This window comes from Plecotus auritus (assembly GCF_963455305.1).
Source record: "Plecotus auritus genome assembly, chromosome: 7".
In the NCBI taxonomy this organism is placed as follows: domain Eukaryota; kingdom Metazoa; phylum Chordata; class Mammalia; order Chiroptera; family Vespertilionidae; genus Plecotus; species Plecotus auritus.
Genome location: NC_137774.1, coordinates 17,836,508 through 17,854,179, shown reverse-complemented (window position 1 = coordinate 17,854,179; position 17,672 = coordinate 17,836,508). Strand labels below are relative to the sequence as shown.

The following is a 17,672-nucleotide window of genomic DNA, read 5'->3' as shown; positions in this document are numbered from 1 at the left end:
CCCGGGGAGCGCATCATTAAGTGGTTATGGGATGTGAGTGGGGTTGTGAGTGTGCAGAGCTTTGGAAGGTGGGATGAAAGGGTGGCGGCGCCCCCCCAGTTGCCCTCCCCTCCGCCCCCTCCCCCCGCCAACCCCCCTCCCTCGCTCCCCTCCTCTTCTCCCGCCTCTCTCCCCCCTCCCCTCCCAGCCACTGGTCCGCGCTTTGGGGCCCAGAGCGCTGGCCGAGGCTCAGTCTGCGAGCTGGAGCGGCCCGAGCCCGGGCGCTCGCGTCCCCCGCGCCTCTCCTCCCGCCCGGGCCCTGCGCCCTGGCCGCCCCGGCCCCTTTGCGGAGAGACACGGACTCCGCGCGTCGCCATTTCTGGACCAGGCTTTGCTTTCCGTGCTTTTTCTAAAGCGAGCAGCGGCGCCGGGGACCGACCCGCGCCGGGATCGGGGATTTGCGCGTGCCTCCCGGGGCTTCGGCCCCGCGCTCCACGGCTCTGGACGCGTTCTATTGGATTTGGGCCGGGGGACGGGCTGGGGGGTCGGCGGAGATGAGAGCCCGACCTCGGGCCGCCTTCGTCTTCCAGGTAACGGGGGCCGCTCCACCTCCCCTCCGCCGGGGTAACTCAGCGCTACCGGCAGCCCCGCCACTGCCGGCCCAGTTGCCCAGCCCAGCGGCCTGAGGCCCCAGGCGGGGACCGCACGCACCCACCCTGGGCCAGGAAAAGGGGCCCGCGTGGAGGGTCGCGCTCCATCCCCCCCGCCCGCCCCTGCCCTCCTTAGTTTGATCCTTTCTGAGCTGGGGAAAGCGGCTTGTTTATTGGTTAGATAAGACTTTTCTTTTGGAAAAATGAGACAGCTTTATCGAGGTCAGTAGAGTTTGGGATTCTTGGCGTAGACTGTGGTAGCGTGAGACGGTTTCTGATCCGGTTTTGTAGGGTTCACGGCTCTGGGAGGTGGCTCGGGAGACGGGGGAGACGGGTTGGTGGGTCCCCAGGCTTCTGTTCTTTCTCGCAAAGTTTGAAGATCAAAGTCTCGTCTGAGTGAGTTGATTTCTGGTTTAGGGGAGCGGGGAAGACAGAGGTGTAGACTGAGTCTTATTCTAGGCGGGAGGCGGGGGTGCAGGGACATTTACAGCCGGGGGAGGGAGGCGGTTTCCAGCTGGGAGTCCGGGAGCCCATTCCGCCCCTTGCTGGGCGGGCTTCTTTCTCGGTCTAAGATCTGAATTTTTAAGGAGTGGGAAGGGGGAGCGCAGAGGGAAGGGGTGGGTGGGGGGAATGGGAACCAGATGCCGGGGAAGGGCACGTTTGGAGCTCGAGTTATCTGTGCGGAGAGCCGAGTGGGGAAATTTACCGAAATTGGTTTCACCTGCACACAGCCCTGCGGCTCGGCTCGGAGTGCGTGTGTTTGGAGTTGATGCTGGGAGCGAGAGCGGGAGGAGGGAGTGGAGCGGGGAGGCGCGGGCCAGCTGCCCTGAGCGCTGGGGCCAGTGGGTTTTTTGGAAGGTTACGTCTCACACCTCGTATGCCCCTTCCTCGCCCCCACCACCCACCCTCCCGGCTCCCATTTTACCTACCCCGCCCCTTACTCATCAACCCCCCCCCCCACCTCCAAGTGTGCCGGGAGCTCAGATTTCGCCTTTGAAAAAGCGTCTGATACCTTAGATGAGCACCTCGCTGATAGCTGGGTTGCTTGATTTGAATTTGAGGAGTTGAAAAGCCTGTTTACTTTCTTGCTTTGATGTTGGGTAGATCTGGTTTTGATTAGATCAATACCCCTTTCTCTCCCTACCTCCCCCCTTCCTTTTCTTTCCAGAAAGGAGGCTCAGATGAGCCCCTGCTGACTCGAGAGAGAAAGAGAGACCACGCTGATCGCTGAGAGGAACTGGAAGAAGAAAAAAAATTCCCAAACTCAGTGAGAAGAACTGGCTCACCATGAGCAGTGCCGTGCTGGTTACTCGCCTGCCAGACCCTAGCAGCAGCTTCAGAGAGGATGCTCCCCGGCCCCCGGTTCCGGGGGAAGAAGGGGAAACCCCACCCTGCCAGCCGGCGGTGGGGAAGGGCCAGGCCACCAAACCCATGCCTGTCTCCTCCAACACCCGGCGGAACGAGGACGGGTTGGGGGAACCAGAGGGGCGGGCATCCCCGGATTCCCCTCTGACCAGGTGGACCAAGTCACTACACTCCTTGTTGGGCGATCAAGACGGTGCTTACCTCTTCCGGACTTTCCTGGAGAGGGAGAAATGCGTGGATACTTTAGACTTCTGGTTTGCCTGCAATGGGTTCCGGCAGATGAACCTGAAGGATACCAAAACTTTGCGCGTAGCCAAAGCGATCTACAAAAGGTACATCGAGAACAACAGCATCGTCTCCAAGCAACTGAAACCTGCCACCAAGACTTATATAAGAGATGGCATCAAGAAGCAACAGATTGATTCCATCATGTTTGACCAGGCGCAGACCGAGATCCAGTTGGTGATGGAGGAAAATGCCTACCAGATGTTTTTGACTTCTGATATATACCTCGAATATGTGAGGAGTGGGGGAGAAAACACAGCTTATATGAGCAACGGGGGACTGGGGAGCCTCAAGGTCGTGTGTGGCTATCTCCCCACCTTGAATGAAGAAGAGGAGTGGACTTGTGCTGACTTCAAGTGCAAACTTTCACCCACTGTGGTTGGCTTGTCCAGCAAAACCCTGAGGGCTACAGCTAACGTGAGGTCCACGGAAACGGTCGAAAATGGATACAGGTAAGACTGGCAGGGGGTGGGTGGTGGATGGTATGGATTTTGCAGATGTTTTGAATTATGTAGGGTGGACGGTTGGATGGATGTGCTGCAGAGGCTGACAAAGGTCCGTTGAGAGCCAGGATCACTGGCCATGAATGCTTTGATCTTGCTTTTTGTTGTTGTGGGTGGGGCGGGGGAGATGGGGGCCGATGCACACACACCTAAGTGCCTGCAGTCTGCCAGTGCTAATTCAAACACTGGTGAGCAGTATTCATTAATGCGGGTTACTTAGTTTCCTGTGCCAGTCTTAGAAAGGGGTGTTGGGAGGGGAGGAGAGGGAGGGAGGGAGGGGGGGGGGAGAGAGAGAGAGAGAGAGAGAGAAACAGCAGCTTTTGATGCCGCTGAGTCACCAAATACAGTAAGCACCGGTTTTGGAAGGGGTCATTCACCACCAATCAGTAGAGAGTGGAATTAATGTGGCTAGGGAGGCAGCTGGGTTGTGGTGGAGACACAGGAAGTAATGTGTGTACCCATTGGATGTGGGGTAAGTGGGATCTTTTGAACTTTTATGTGAAGATAAGAGCCAGCAATTGCGTCTGTTTGTAGAATTAGGTCTTTACCCAGCAAGAAACTGTCCTTACTAGGGAAGGCCCTGTGGCTGTCCCAAATGAAAAACCCTTCACTTTGGAGTCTGCTGGTGTGTGAATGTAGGTTTTCAATGCATGCACCCGGAGGCAGACCTCAGCTGATTATGTTGTTGCTCAGTGTTGATGGAGCAGAGGTCTTGGCCAGCAAAGACTGGGGCCCTGGAGAACTTTCCCTTTTTGAGGCTTCAAAGACAAACAGTCCTTTACAGAATGGCCAAGTCTTAAGATTCTTGACCTTCCAAGGCAACTTCAGACCTCCTGTGAGCATGAGTGTTTCTGCTTCTCTCTCTCTCTCTCCTCCTGAATATTCAAAAAGAGAACGAGCTTCTTAATTCTAGGTTGTTGCTTATGGCTTGCAAGGGAAGGGGGGTGGGTACTTGATTGCTATCTGAAAGGCTTGCCTTGCTAGCCATGGTGTTATTTCTCCATGTGTTCAAGACGCTGTGGAGATTGCCCTGTCTCTTTAGGGGAGGGCCTCCAGTCCAGCAGCAACAGTAGAAGGGGCAGAGCAGCTAGGTCTGAACCTAGGAGCCCTGATTTAAGGGGCGGCCAAGACAGTTGACTTCGCAGGGAGGGATGGGCTTGTTCTCCAACCGCCAGGGGGCGCTCTTATATCTTTGGGAGACATTCACAGACATCTGGTCTCCACCTCAGTGGAACCGATGGGCTTTTGCAAAGAAGCATAGGATCACCTGAAGTTGTTTCAGCATCAATAAGCTTATGGTTTCGGGTGGTTTTGAAGGAAGATACTGGTTCTGGCCTCTGGGCTGGGCAGTCCCTGGGCACCTGCTGCTACTGCCCCATTTAATTAAGTGAACATGGAGTGAAACCTCTTCTGGTCTCGTTGCTCTCCAGTTTGGCAGTGGTAGCTGAGACTCCTGAAGGCCTGTGGTGGGGCGGCTGCTTCCCCTGGGGCCTCGAACAGTGGGCTTCTGTGTCAGGACCCCGAGTGTCACCTTTGTAAATAGCACTGTGTGTGGTTTTGGATGTCATCAGTAAGAAAGCACTGGAGGCAGGACCCTGCCGTGACCCCTCCCCTTCGTGGGTGGGCAATAGACCCGGCCTTGGGGTGCCCCTCCTCCTTCCCCAGGCCTTGGCTGGGATAGTACCAGGATTAAACTTTTGGGAGATGACTCTTGTGAAAGTTTTTGATCCTTTGGGTTTCCATTGTTTTCCATGGCTCTGAACCGTGGGCATCACCACCACATAGGTGGCACCTTTTCCTTGGCCTCTTGACGTTCCATACTACGCTTGTGTGTGCTTTTTCCCTCGGCTGGGTTGAAATGAAATATTGTACCAGGACTTCATAAAGCCCAGATATCTTAGGTGGGCGTTGTCAAAGAGAATTTAAGCCATATCCAAATTTTGTGTTAACATGCAAGATATTCATGTGTACAGTGGTGTGTTTGGAGGTGTCCCAAATTATTTAAAGGACTGGGTCCTGGCTCTGTCTACCACTTACTACGTGGGTTTAAGCCTTTCTGAACCCCATGTGCCATCCATAAAATGAGTGGGCACCATCCTTTTTGTTTATGTCATAGGTTGCTAGTAGGATGTTTTGAACAGATGTCTGAATAAAGTGTTATAATTAGTGCAATTTAATAATGTTAACTGCTGGGAATGTGCAAAGGGCAATCAGGTTAAGATACCGCTTTCAACGAGTGACTCCTGGGTTCCAGCCCATAGTCATTGTAACGTGTTAGCGTGTTCCCCTGGCGTGCCTCAGCTTTCTCTACTTGTTGAGCTGAAGTCTGTCTTTGCAGCTGGTTCTTGGGGTGCAGGGATTCTAGCTAATTCTTTAAGTCTCCCCCCTAATTCACTCACTCGCTCATCAACAAGGTACCTGACCTATGGGACGGGCTTTTATTGAGTGAGTAAAATGAATGAAACATACATAAATGAGTCCTGCTGAGGCTTTCCCCTCATCAGCTGGTGAGGCCCAGTCCTGGCAGCTGGATGCCCAGAGCACTGGCTGGTCTTCCAGGCCCTGTGTTTACCCTGGGCACTCAAAGGAGCCTCATTTTTAATGACTTGTTTGTGTCCTTACTGATTTGGTGTCAGGTTTAATATAAATAGTTGGAACGGAAGAGCAGGAATTATCCTCAGAGGGAAGGACTCTGGTTTGCCAGTGGTTGAGTGGGAGGCCTGGGCTTTTGATGGTCTCTATAAATAACCCAGAGCAAGAGTGACCTGTTGGTAGAAGCACGTGTAAAAAGGCCGGCACATAAACACACACGGAGTGGCAAGGTGTGTGTGAAGGGGGCTGTGGGATTAGGAGCTGGGCCCAGCATTTATTTTAGGAAGGAGAAGACAGTGTGGGACGCACAGAGCCGCCCCCACATCCTTCCCCCTCTCCTCCCCTCCCTGCACTGGCCCATGTGTGTCCCTGCCCAAGGCGGGTCTCATCTGTCTCTCATTGGACCCTCTGCTCTGGCCTCGCTTAAAATAAGCCGAGCCCAGCAGATGGCCCTCTGCTGGCTCCAAGTGCCTCCTGTTCTCTGAAAGAGCTCGCTGATGAGGCCCGTGTTTGTGCGAAGCCATTGGAATCAAGCTTGGCTCCAATTATCAAAGAAAGTGATGCCATAGGAAAGATATGCTGGAAGCAGTAGGCCACAATGAGGGTGGAAGCTCTGGAAGGGCAGCTTGCTACGACACCCCGGTAAACGTTGCCTGTGTTCTCAGGGCCCAAGTGCCCCATGCTCTCGAGTGCCCGGTCCCCACTGAATGCCCCCTGATCTTGCCTTAGACAATGCTTGCCGAAGACAGTAGTGCCTTTTGGACAGTGACTTGGGGAGTAAATTGTCACAGGTCTTCTGGAAGCCCTAAACACACGGCCTTAGAAGCAAATAACGTTTTTAGAAGTTGCATTGTTTTGAGGGGGGGGCCCAGAAGGAGGCCCCGCAGGTCAGTTCTGCTGTGTTCTCTGGAGGGGTTTGCCCTGCTGCTTGGGGGGAGGGGCATGGGCCTGCAGCATCTCATCCAGACGAGAGATAAGAGTAGGCAAAGCAGCACACATTTCCCCAGCGAAGAAGATCCCAGGATCCTCTGCTACTTGACAGCCGAAAGCCCTTTGCACATGGAAGTTGCAAACTTGGTCCGCCCAGTGCAAAATGTGTACCATAGGCCTCCACTCTGCCTAGGAATTTAAAATCCTGCCAGCAACTGGGAGCACCACAGTCCTGAAGAAATAATCAAAGCATCTGGGTACAATTACTGTAGCATGGTTGAGTTTCTTTCCGTTGTGTGTGTGTGTGTGTGTGTGTGTGTGTTAAAGTAATTACAAGAAAACAGCTTTAATCCATTTTTTTTAATTATGTGGTGATTTTTGACAAAGTTTGGGGTTCTTAAAAATGGAGTTTGTCTCCCCCCACAACCCTGCCTCCTTCCTCTCGGCCTTATCTTGTTACGACTGTAGGAAAGTCCAAACACTTTATTGCAGTCAACTGAGCTAAGAGCAGTGTATTCTGTGTTTAATGACTGGTCACACAGTAGCCCTCTATTTTGGAAGCAAAGGGAGACGCGTTTATTTTGGGATCCATGTGTTCAAGGAGGGCAAAGCTGGGAGCACACGTGGGATTTGAGTTAGGTGCCTTTTTTGTTTGGGGCGGGAGGAGGAATGCCTGTTGAGTCATTTTCTCCCTGTAGAAGTTGAATTATAACCCTTACATTTGGGACATTGTTGATATGTTAACACCACAAAGATAGCAACACTGAAGTGGTAGAAGGGGTGTTTGGATGCTATTTAAGGCTGTTTTGATCTTGTACTTTGCCTTTGGACTAAAAAAAAAAAACTTAGCAGCAGCCCATCTGATGGTCCCAGGTATTTTAAGGAGGTTTATCAAGGTTTTGTGCTTCTGCCCCATGTCACAAGCTTATGTTCAGCTTTGGGGAGACAGACCCACGTGGGGAAGTCAGATCGGTCCTGGCCCTCACGGAGCTTCCAGTCTAGTTGCTCAGAACATGCATGCAGTGTGAAACACCAATGCTGTGTAATTAGTATACGTCGTGACAAATACCACAGAGGGAAAAGGAGCGCTCTGTTTATGTTGGCTCTTGGTTGTTGGAGCATTAAGCCGACTCCCCCCAAAGTCAGTGCCCTTCGGGGGACTTTCAGAGGAGGTGAGTGCTTGATGCCGCTGGCTGTGTTAGAACGGTGCTTGTCTTAGGTGGACACCCACCTCCCTGGGCTGTGACTTGCCTGTGTCACCCAGCTGGGAGGGAGCTAAGCTGGCACCAGCTCTCCACCTCTTGGTTTCTGTTTCCCATCAAGGGCTTCCGAAGCTTACTCATGACCGTGTTCCTGAAGACAGGAAAGGATCCTGGGGATGTTATCTGGTCCATCATGCTTTGAGCAGTAGCCCCATCCAAGCACCCCAGAGAGTGGGGAACTCTGGGCTACTTTAAAGACTCGGGCAGTTCCATAACCTGCCCCCATCCACTTCATGGATCCACTTGGACCCTAACAGCGTAAAGCGCGTTCCTCTTTCTGGCTTAGGAAGCCTATGAGCCCATTTCCTCTGGTTTTGCCTTTGATGCCAAACAGGACCATTCTCTTCTTCTTTAGTTCCCTTGTCAACGAGGAGACTGTTTTCACTGAATCACACCTCATTCCTTCTCTTCTCCAGAGAAACCACTTGCCTCCCCCCCACCCCACCCCGTCCCCCCGTCACTGCTCCTCTCTCTAGCCCTGGTGCCTGGGAATCCCAGATTAAGGACATGCAGACCAGCTCTAAGGCATGGAAGATCTTACATCCTCATTTAATTGTCATAAAGAATCCTGGGAGGTAGTGAGACTTCTCACCCTTCACAGATATGAGAACGGCCAGAGCACCCAAGGTATTCTATAGGTTCAATTGCAGTGTTCCCCCTTTGCACTTTCCAGTTGATTCTGCATCTACATAACATTTCTAAGATTGGCTCTATGTTCCCGTCTAGTTCAGTAGAATGAATCACGGTGCCTGCCAGCCAAGCTTCTTAAGGAGTCCAGCTGTGGGTTCCACATGGCCCAGTCCTCAGCCTGTTGGCCTCCCAGAAGGCTTTGGGGTCCCCCCTGGGTTTCCATTATTTCTTGGATGTTTGTGAGGATGAAAGATGATTGGGCAGCAGATGCTCGATAAACATCAATGACAAGAACAAAGACCCCACCCATACTAAGTACTCAACCAATGGTAGCTCTTGGTTTTTATCAACATTTCTAAACTGAGGGGGTTGGTTTAGATAATGTCTAAGGTTCATTCTGACTCTAAAATGTTATGACTCCGAATGTGACTTACCTTGTTAGTGCTGTCACTCCTACTATAAGAGTGCAAGCCCCTTAAAGGCAGGGACCATCCTCCTCCTCTTCTATCCCATTGGGTTTGTCCGGCACCTGCCCCGTTTCAGCTCTCATACCAAATTGTGGCAGCAACTCCCTGTCCGCCCCCACTCCTCCTTCCAGTCCAACCTGGTGCACCCTCTCTCTATCACCCATGCTGCTGGGAAAACCTCAAGCCCTCTCCTCTCCCTGCCCCTTCCTGACCCAACCAGCTCCACCCCCTTCCTCCCAGTCTGGGGCAGGAATGAATATATATATTTTTTTTTTTTCAGAGGGGGAAGGGAGAGAGAGAGAGAAACATCAATGATGAGAGAGAATCATCGATTGGCTGCCTTCTCCATGCCCCCTACTGGGGATCAAGCCCAAAACCTGGGCATGTGCCCTGACTGAGAATCAAACCATGACCTCCTGGTTCATAGGTCGACACTCAACCACTGAGCCACACCAGCTGGGCTGGGGAGGACTTTTTAACTACTTTTTCCTTCCCCCATCCTGGCGGCATCTCCTCGAATTCCTGTTCACCCCCAGGGTTCACCTTGTTTCCATCACCATCCAGCTAGAAACATCCCCGTTAGCTCTGCCAGGATTACCTCTACCAGGTCACTCTACTGCCTCTCATTCTGGAGCTTTTTTTTAAAAAAATATATTTTATTGATTTTTTTACAGAGAGGAAGGGAGAGGGATAGAGAGTTATAAACATCGATGAGAGAGAAACATCGATCAGCTGCCTCCTGCACACCTCCCACTGGGGATGTGCCCGCAATCAAGGTACATGCCCTTGACCGGAATCGAACCTGGGACCCTTCAGTCCGCAGGCCGACGCTCTATCCACTGAGCCAAACCGGTTAGGGCATTCTGGAGCTTTTTTAAATGTTGAGGCTAGTCCTGGTATCAGGAAGCAAATGAGAGCGCCCAATCAATCAATTCCATACCCACTTGTACCAGCTCTTGGTCTAGGCCAGGCTGCTGTACTTGTGGGGCCACCACGGGCACACCTGTAGAATGGGCACAGGGCTCAGCTCCTTCCCCCCAGGTGGCCCTGAGGATCAGATGAGATGATGAGTGTAAAGGCGTGTTCCTCTTCATGGGCCTGTAATTACACTGTCTCCCTCCCTCATGGTGCCCACTCTCCCCACATAGGGTGACACCCCAGGCCATGGGTACCAGGCGACCAGAGACTGGGGCTGGGTACACCCACAGTCCAATGTGGTGCCGAACACATGGTGGGTGAGTGGGAGCTCAGTGCACATGAGCATAAGACTGCTTTGACCTTTCATGGGTCCCTTGCATCTGCCAGCCCGAGGCCATCTTTGTAAGGCCAGTCGCAGTGGCCTGATGGGGTCGGTTCTTTTCCTGAGTCCTCTGTTCCCTGCCAGTTGGTCTCTTTGTTGTTGGCATAGACTGGCTGGGCCCCGTGGAGTATGCCCGTCTTTGTAAATGAGGCCGCCTGCAACCTCAGGCTTCACAGGCCCTTCCTGCAGCCCCAAGACCACCGTGGTCCCCTGCCTCCTTCTCCCCACCTCCCTCCCGTGTGTAAGTCCCTCGCTGGTGACACAAGAGGAATGCAGCCCAGCAGGAGGCAGGCACACTGGTTGTTCTGGGAGGAGATCAAGAGGGCAAAATGGGGCCGCAGAGGCCACTGAAACAAAAGGGGGAGACACCAGAGGAGGGGCCTGGATCCTCCTTTGAAACGTCATTTTAAACGCGCCGGCCTTAGCCAGCCTGGGAGAATGAAGACCTGGGGTGGGAGGGCGGGGCACACAGAGGCCCAGCTGTGGAAGGGGTGCAAATCCTAAACATTGTCTTGAACTTTTCTGTGCCATCTGTCCAGCTCACTGGCCCCAAAGTTGAAATGCGAAGGCCATGCCAGGCCTCTAAGTGGTTGCATCTCAGAACTACGCTAACAGCTACTGAGGAAACTGAAGATACCTTAGGACCCTGACATTGTATTCCCCTGGTGCTGGCTTGGATAGGGGACAGGGAGGAGGAAGACACCCCATCTCCACTCACTTACTCCCCTCTTTTATTCCATAGCCTCCCCTCCAACACCAGAGTCCTGTTCCTTCCCATATGGGAGTGTGTATTTAGAACTTGGTAGGATCCCCTGGCTGCCTCTGGGGTCCTCCGTCCCCTGGCAGACTTCCCTTTGGGGGCAGAGGAAGCCAGCCTGCTTTCTCCCCAGGGCCAATCAGTGTCTTACAAGCCCCTGCTTTCTGCCCAGAGAGCAGCTGGCCCTGGGAAGCAGGTTGCCACTGAATGGATCGCGGGATTGTGCACTCGTCCTGGGGCCACCTGGGTTTCTGCGGAGCATCCGTGACGCACCGCTGTCGTACTTTCCCTGCAGGTCCTTCAAGAGGAGCGATCCTGTTAACCCGTACCACGTAGGTTCCGGCTACGTCTTTGCACCAGCCACCAGTGCCAACGATAGTGAGATATCCAGCGACGCACTGACTGACGACTCCATGTCCATGACGGACAGTAGCGTGTAAGTATTCTGGTGTCCCCATCATGTACATGGTTGGCATGTGATTCACAGGGCCAGCTGGCCAGAGTCCTCAGCCATCCTCACCTGGCTTTGCAGATCCCATCTGTGGCCATGTGTTTGGTGGTTGAGGAGGGTGACATGGTAGATGGGGTGGTGTTAAGCTTAGAGCCTTGAAGGGAAGGTTGTGTGGTACCTTAACAGAAGAGAACTAAGGTGACATGGAAGGTTAAGGTGAAGATCTGTACATTTCTTGAGTGTCACAACACATCTTTTGGTTGTCAGTTTGCCTGCCTTCCCTGTGGGCAGAAGTGCTGGGTTGGCCTTCACAGCCAGGTTCTATAGAACCAACAGGTAGAGGACAGGGTGGCATCAAAAGGGTTTGTGTTTAGTTCATTGTTTTTGAAGAAAAAGGCATGGAAGGTGTGAGTCAAAAAGTGTCAGTTTCCCTCATGAATGTGCTCACATGGGCATCGTTCAACTGAAGAAGTCTCGGCGGAATGCCTCCTCTGTGTCGGGTGGGGGTTCTACCCCAAGTTTGGGTTCCCTCCAAAGTCGAGTCTGATCTTGGCTCTTTTGCAGATGGATGGCTTTGATTTCTGAAAGCCATCCAAGTCCTCAGGGTGGGCTGCTGAGGTCAGCAGGGCAGCGGGAGGGGTCATGCTTTGAGCTTTAGGTCATTTGTGGTCATGCAATGGTGACATCTGGATGGCGAACAGCATACATTCTATGTGAATTGCATAGTGTGTGTGTGGGGGGGGGGGGGGTGGGCTGGGTATCCCCATCTCCTGCCATCCCTTGGGATTCTGATGCAGGAGACTGGAGGGAGAGCCTGGCCTTGGGCAAAACTTCCTCAAGAGCTTTTCACCCGACATCCAGTTGAGAACTGCCATTCTAGAAATGTTCTTTGAAGGCTTTCCCGCAAATGTTTTTGAGTAGGACTTTCTCCCACTGAGGGAATAGTTTTAAAAGGCAAACCCGTAGAGCTGTGTGAGTTCTGGCGCACTTAGGGTTTGTTCCTTTTACCTTCCTAAAAGCTGGACTGCCTGTTCTTCCAGTTGGAGATGATATGGTTTTTGTGGCCAGTGTCCTGTTGCTTGGTCTCTGGCATGGAACTAGTTAGGAGGAAAGTTGATGAGGCTGGTTTGGGACTCTACTAAGGATGAAAGTCCTGGTGGCTTTTATTGTGTCACCTCAGATTCCCCTGGTGGTAGGGAGAAATCCTTAAGGTAAAGCATTCCACTCTCATAAGAGAAGAGCAGTTTTGCCTTGAGAAGCAATAAGTAAGGGTGCACATCTTTCCTCCCACGTGCAGGAATGAGGAGGTCCACAGAAGTAAGTGAGACTGAACTCCTTAAATATCCACGTTGAGGAAACATTATCCTTTGGTGGACATAGTTCTTAATACATTTTTACTCTGTCTTTATGGAAATAGTATTAGGTAGGCATAATTTATTTCTTGATCCAAATAATTAATATCAAGATTTGTTTTCGTTCTGCGTTGTATTATCTCATAGATTATAAGGTTATATCAGGCTATCTGCCCCTACACGTGGTATTGTGCTCCCCCCCATATTCTTTTCTTTTTTTATGTACATTTTTATTGACTTCAGAGAGGAAGGGAGATTGAGAGATCGAAACATCAATGAGAATCATTGATTGGCTGCCTCCTGCACGCCCCCAACTGGGGATCAAGCCTGCAACCCGGGCATCTGCCCTGACTGGGAATCGAACCATGACCTTAGATCATAGGTCGATGCTCAACCACTGAGCCACACTGGTCGGGACCCCCTCCCATTTTCAAAACTAGTTTTTCTTTTTCTCGTCACCCTGCCTGCTGTGGTGTTTGTTTGTTTGTTTGTTTGCTGCCATTGTGAGCTTGCTACTGGTAGCATTACTCCTTCAGCTTTTGTTGTTTTGTGGGTTGTGTGGGAGAGGTAGCATTATGTGTGCAATAGGCTAAGTCGGATTTGAACGAGGGCATTGAGTGACTCTCCAAAAGTCAAAGGTAGTTACGGAAGGCTTCTGTTTAGTTTTCTTAGAGACTATTTTGGCCTGCTTCCTGGTCCTTGCCTGCATTTCATTTCCACCCCCATCCCTGTGTTTTTCTGGCTTCATGATGAGATAACTTGAGCACGGTCCCCATGCGTGGTTGATCCTCACAAGACCCAATTGGGAAGGTAGGCAGTCCTGTGATTGACAGGTGGAAGTGAGGCCCATGCTTCCATAGCTTCTCATGGCAGAACCGGACTCAGCTCCAGGCCAGACACCGGCCCCTGCCCTTTGCCTCTCCACCTGTCCCCAAGCACCCACATGGCCAACGTGAGATGTGTTATTAGGACCAGTGGATAATGAGACCTTTGAGTTTCTTTTATTTTTATTTATTAGCGATCACCCACACTGCTTCTTTTTTAATGGGTTGGAGGGAGGGGTAGGAGGGAGCAAGTTCTAACTTCTCCCCTGCACCCTCCGCCATTACCCCTCTTCTTTCATCCCCTTCCCAAAAGAAAACCTTCCTCACCTTTACAGAGGTGACTTTAAAGCTCTCTGTCCGTCCCCGGTCCCCCCCTCCTCCCCCCCCGCCCCTTTAGCTAAAGAATTTGTGGGCCTGGATCCGGGAGAGGGATCAGACAGGTGGCCTTTGTGAGCCAGCTGTTCTGGGCAGAAGGGCAGAGTGTGGCCAGTGAGGTCCACTTTATACAGAGGCAGAGCCCTCACTTAGTGGCTCTCTCTCTGGGGCACAGGGCATTCCCTTGGGCCCCCACTGGCAGAACCTCGGGGATCCCGCCTAGGGTGAAGCTGCGTGGGCTTGGGGGTGAGTAAACCAGGATGCCAACCTCAAGAGCAGGTGCCTGGGAGGGTCGGAGACCTGGGGGCCCCAGCACTGGGTGGCGCTGAGCTTCCTCCCAACCAAGTGGGCGGGAACCAGATAGGGCCGTGACAGCTGGACCCACTGGGGCCTTCTTATGCCAGCTGGGAGCAGGGCATCCTCTCGGGAATGGTTTGTCCAGGGGCTCCGCCTGGTGCTGCCCAGAGTGGGGGACAAAGGGGTCTCCAGAGCCCATCAGATGGGATGAGTGTTTGGGCTTAGAGGTTTCTGTGGGTGTCAAGCTGCCAGGCACTGGGGGGCCCCGGGGCCCTCCCCGCGCTCCTGCCCAGCGGACTTGGCGTGCCCTGAGTGTGTGTGATCTGCCCAGTGTCGGGCGGGTCAACCAGGATTCCCAGGGCTGGGATTAGACCCCTCCTCAGAGCTCTGCCAATTGTGGGCCTGGTGCAGATGAGAGTGTCGAGCGAGGAATAAAGTGTGTGGGGGATGAAAAGCCGAACTGAATCGCTTTCAGCCCATTGTTCATCCGGGGAAGCTTAGAGGGGATAAGAGGGTAGCAGGCCCTTTGAAATTTCCTTGAACAAGTGAATAGGAGCGCCCCATAAAGCATGAAAAGGCCCTGGCTGTGTCTCCTGGTCACAATGGCCGGCTCGGGCTGGGAGGGGGGCGGCCAGGGGTGGGGAGGGGGCCGGCTGCCCTGCTGGGAGCTAAGGAGGGGGTGCGACTGAGGAGGGGTCGAGGGGGTCACGGGCGGCCTTCAATAGACTCCAGAAGGTTGGAGTTCATTAGACACAAGCCCGGGGAAGCAATCATCTCATTTGCGACAGAACCAATGCAGTCCCGGGGCCTTTGCAGGGGGCCTGGGAGAAGGTGGGCAGGGCCAGCCTGCACTTGCCTGTTCCACGGGCAGCGGGGCCTGGAAGTCCAGCGCAGGCAGGGGCTTTAGGGAAATCATGGCTGGCTTCCGTTTTCCCGCCAAGTAAAACGCCCTGTTAAAGATGGCTGGGACTGGGGTCCTGGGAGGCCTCTGAGAAGGCCGTTTCATGAGCCTATTACTCTGAAACCCACATTCTTGGAAGAAATGGCTTTAAAATTTTTTTCTTTTTCTTTTTTTTTTCTGAAAGTTAGCTGCCAGATTCCCAGCCAAGTCCTAAGCTGTCTTTGGAGTATGGGAGACTGGGGCGGTGGTGGTGGGGGTGGGCATTCCTGGACCTCAGGCCCAGGAGGAGGAAGCCAGAGGCTGGAAAAGTCAGAAGCAGCAGGTCCCTGCCCCCAGGTGTGCCCTGTGTTAGGTGGCAGGCATCGTGTGTGCCACGTGGAGCAGCTTGGCCTGCAGGCCGCATCGGCCCTGGGTGTCCCCAAATCAGTGCACAACGCTTCCCCGCGTCCCACACAGAGGGCGGTGCGGGTTATTTTATTTATTTATTTTTATGTCCCTCTGTCTTATTTATGGGTTTACTTTGGACACCAGTGAAAGCCTCCGTGTGAACTTCAAACATTACCTTATCTTAAAAACCGGGCTTTTGATGTTGGCTGTGATCAGAGGCCCTCTGAGAGGCTGCCAAATGGGACTGAGCGTGGACGCCTGAGCGCAGGGGCCCGCTCTTTCAGAGTCCCCGGAAAATGACATTCAGGTTAGGCCGGGCACCACCGCGGAGTCAAAAGGCTAAGCTAATTGGCTTGGCTTAAATGGCAGCTAAATGGAGTCCACACTTCAAACCTGGTGCTCCCAGAAACAGCTGGGCCCGGCAGCGGCTCGTTAGCTCACATGTTCGTAAAGAAAGGAGGCCGTGCAGGGCCCGGCGGCTTGTGGGGCTTCAGCTCACAGTTCTGAGCAGCCAGGAAGCTGATCGCAGACTTTAGAGCCTGAATAAAGAGCAGAGAGGCCCCCTCTGGAATGAGGGGCTGTTGTGGAAGAAGATGCTCTGGCTCCATCAGCTGCCCTGGGGGGGTGGGGGAGCTGGTGGTGGTGGTAGTGGTGGAATGGGGGTGCTGATGTTGTGTGTGTGTGTGTGTGTGTGTGTGTGTGCGCGCGTGTGTGCGCGCGCGCGCGTGTTGGTTGGTTGAGGCAGTGCTTAAAAACCATCATTTGAGCATTTGTTCCTCGGGCCTTCAAATGGGCCAGTGAACTGCTTCCTCTCACCCCCGTGCTTATGTTCCCCGATTCTCTTTTCTTTCTGCCTCATATGGGAAAAGACAAAGGTCAAAAAGCCCGACCACTGGTTTCCATCTGGGAGGAGAGGAGAAAAGACCACTAGAGGACAGAGTCTTGGGGGGTATGGGGGGGGGGTCACAGTGGGGTCATGGGGTGCTTGACTCCTGGCCCCCAAGATTGTCAGGAAGAGGCCTAAAGCAGAGACATCCACCCTCTTAAGTCCCAGAAGGGTTGCTAGTCAAGAGAAGGGCGAGGACCGTGCCTTGCAGCCCTGAGGCAGCAGCAGATGGTTAGACCAGCACAAACCCCAACCTGTGGGCCCTCCACTACCCACTGTCCCCACACCTTATCCCACCGGGGTTTAGGTTAGAGACCAGGAGATCCACCTGGCATGCCCCCTAGCCAGTGAGTATCAAGTGGTGGGAGAGGACTTTCCAGAATGTTCACCAGGTCTCCCATTGGTCCCTTCAGCATGTTAGGTGACTTCATGGGGCTTAGGAAATGCACCCCCATGTTCAGTCAGGAGCTTTGCTTCCCCAACCGAGGAAGTGTAGGTGGTAGAGACACCTGTTCTGAGCCCGCAGCGGCTTAGGTTATGATCCTGGACTGCCCGCTGCTGACTGTGACGCTGGTCATTTAGATGTGGTGGACTTGGGTTTTGTGAGAACGGAGTTGGGCTCTATGTTAGGAATGTCTGACCCCCAGTAGGAACTCAGTGTGTGGGGGCCAGCAGCCTTGGGTTGGAACCCATCACCTGGTTTACTACTCACTCGGGTATGCTCTGGAGAGCCCGGGATTCTCTCCGATTCCAAGGTGAAAACGTTGAGTTTCAGTACATAAGCTCCAGGTGGGCCACTAAGCTTCCGGACTTGGAACCTTTATCCTCCCTGGCCTCCCTGGCCTCCAGGGCCCCGACGAGTCCCAGGCCTCATGAGCAGGAGACTGTCTGGGCGACCTGACCTGCACTGGCAAGTGGCTACCGCTTCCCACGGTGCTCGCTGCCTCTGCCCTTGGCCTTGCTCCGGGACAGGACTCAGTGTGTTTAAGGCCTTACTTTAGGTCCCGATCTCCTTCTGCCCTGCACCCTCAATGCGATGATCCTTTATGTGCTTCTCAGCCAAGGTTAGGCTAACAGATCGCTGATCTGCTGTGACCCGTATCACCCCGCTGTGGCCCTGTCCAGCCTCAGTCAGCAGACTTCCGGAAAACGCAGCCACTGGAATTCTAGGACCTCGCAGATAAGGGGCCAGAGGTCAGCTGCTGGCTCGCTCCTTCGTACTTTTAGGCGCTGCTGGTTTCACCCACTGCTGCCGAATCAACCTCCCTCCCGTGAACAAAACACCAGAGCAAGGGAACAGCCAGACACCTCATTTCAATATTGACGGCCTCCAAGGGTGATTCAGGAGGGAGCTGTTTGAGCAGGAGGCTTTCACCTCCGGAAGGGGCAGTGGTGGGAAAATTGTACCCCCTTGACCATTCGGCTGCTCTCAAGAATAAAATTAGCCGAAACCGGTTTGGCTCAGTGGATGGAGCATCG

The 17,672-nt window shown here is 53.3% G+C and overlaps 1 protein-coding gene across 2 annotated transcripts in view; it reads left to right on the top strand.

Moving 5' to 3' along the window:
* The first annotated feature begins 203 nt into the window (after positions 1 to 203).
* Positions 204 to 17,672, top strand: part of AXIN2 (axin 2) — a 29,798-nt gene continuing 12,329 nt past the window's right edge. For both annotated transcript variants that reach the window (XM_080682466.1, XM_080682465.1), the window contains exons 1-3: positions 204 to 569; positions 1,798 to 2,731; positions 11,016 to 11,156. In XM_080682466.1, coding sequence (XP_080538592.1) covers positions 1,917 to 2,731; positions 11,016 to 11,156 — 956 coding nt within the window. In that variant the 5' untranslated portion in view covers positions 204 to 569; positions 1,798 to 1,916. The remainder of the gene's footprint in view (positions 570 to 1,797; positions 2,732 to 11,015; positions 11,157 to 17,672) is intronic.